This window comes from Harpia harpyja, chromosome 9, assembly GCF_026419915.1.
Source record: "Harpia harpyja isolate bHarHar1 chromosome 9, bHarHar1 primary haplotype, whole genome shotgun sequence".
NCBI lineage: Eukaryota > Metazoa > Chordata > Aves > Accipitriformes > Accipitridae > Harpia > Harpia harpyja.
Genome location: NC_068948.1, coordinates 43,877,824 through 43,879,298, shown reverse-complemented (window position 1 = coordinate 43,879,298; position 1,475 = coordinate 43,877,824). Strand labels below are relative to the sequence as shown.

The 1,475-nt window shown below is 60.3% G+C and overlaps 1 protein-coding gene across 1 annotated transcript in view; it reads right to left on the bottom strand.

The window, feature by feature from the left end:
* Nucleotides 1-1,253: 1,253 nt before the first annotated feature.
* SDSL (serine dehydratase like) overlaps nt 1,254-1,475 on the bottom strand; it is a 3,473-nt gene continuing 3,251 nt past the window's right edge. The window contains 1 exon segment of the mRNA XM_052797980.1: nt 1,254-1,286. Coding sequence (XP_052653940.1) covers nt 1,254-1,286 — 33 coding nt within the window.

The window sequence follows — 1,475 nt, the reverse complement described above, 5'->3', positions numbered from 1 at the left end:
TGCGGGCCACGGAGCTGGTCTTGCGGGGAGCTGCTGGGTTCAGCCACGGCCAGGGCTGGGGTCCCCGTCGCAACCAGGGTCAGGGTACGGCACCGCAACCGAGACGAGGGTCCCCGTCACAGCCAGGGTCCCCATCACCCCAGCAGTCCCAGGAAGGCACCAGCACACCCAGGGTTCACGCCTGCCCTCCAGCTGCAGGGTGACCCCCCCACCACCACCAGCTGGGGCCGTGCCACCCCCGGTGGGGTGTCCCCCAGGTAACCTGCACCCCCACGTCCCTGCCGGGGACATCCAAAGGGCAAGGGCTCCCTCGTCAAGGCAGGGAGGGGACAAAGCTCCCTGTCGGGGTGCTCAGGGGAGTCACCCCAAACCCCACGGTCGTGCCCGTGTCACCACCAGCAATAATCCTCCCGTGGGACCGTGCTGGGGAAAACACCCCCACAACTCCCGGCTCCCCCCAGGCCCCGGCAGAGCAGCATCAGTCCTGGGAATAAACTTCTTTTCAAAAGCTGTTGGGCAAACATCAATGCTATTTTTTTTCTGACCTTTTTCCCTTTTTTTTTTTTTTTTTTTTTTTCCCAGAAAGGGAAGGTCTGCAGAAGGTGGAAAGTAATCAGGTTTTGGACCTGGGATAAAAAATGGCTGGAGTACGTTGGGCTGACTCCTTATAATTAATAGTGTGCCTCGTAATAGGATTCTCCAGCCTTCGGTGCTCCCTGGAAACACCTTTTTACATAAGATATTGCTCACGATGGAGCGGCAGAGTTTTGATTTATGGGGTTTTGGCCTCCAAGAAGCACCTGGGGAGCTGGCCTGGCCGGTGGGATGTACGAGGGGGAGAGGGAAAAAGGGCCGAAGGCAGGGAGGGTGTTTGGGGGGGGGGGGGGGGGGGGGGGGTTGGCAGCTGGGTCCCGGGGCAGGGACCCGGCCAGGGGAAAGGACTTTGTGGAGGATGCCTGTGATCCAGGGTCTGAGCTGGTCCTGGGGCTGAACCTTCTCTGCTCCAAAAGGGAGGAGGAGGAGGCTGAGAAGGATTTTGGGGCAAGAGAAGGCTTGTCTCCCTGCCCGGCATCACCGGGTGATGCCTGGGGCACGGGCTCAGCTGGGGAACCGAGGAGCAGTCAGGGAGCCCCAGTGGGAGAGAGACCCCCCATCACCCAGGGATGGAAGGAAGGAGGGGGGAGAAATGTTGTTGGAGGGACACAAAAAACCCCGGGAGGTGCAAGAGCAAAGGGCTAAGAGCAAATGCAGCGTTAGAGAGTGGGAACGGGGGAGAGCAGGAAAGCCTGGAGGAAAGCGGGAATGGGAAAAAGAGTGGGTGGGGGGAAAAGGGGGATCGAGGGGGCTCAGGGATGGGGTACACACACACACACACACGCGTGCATGTTGGTACACCTCGGGGCCCGCGGGTGTTAGACACAGGCGGGGAGCTCCGCCGATAAATCACCGTAACAAGCGGGTCCGTGTGTGTTGTT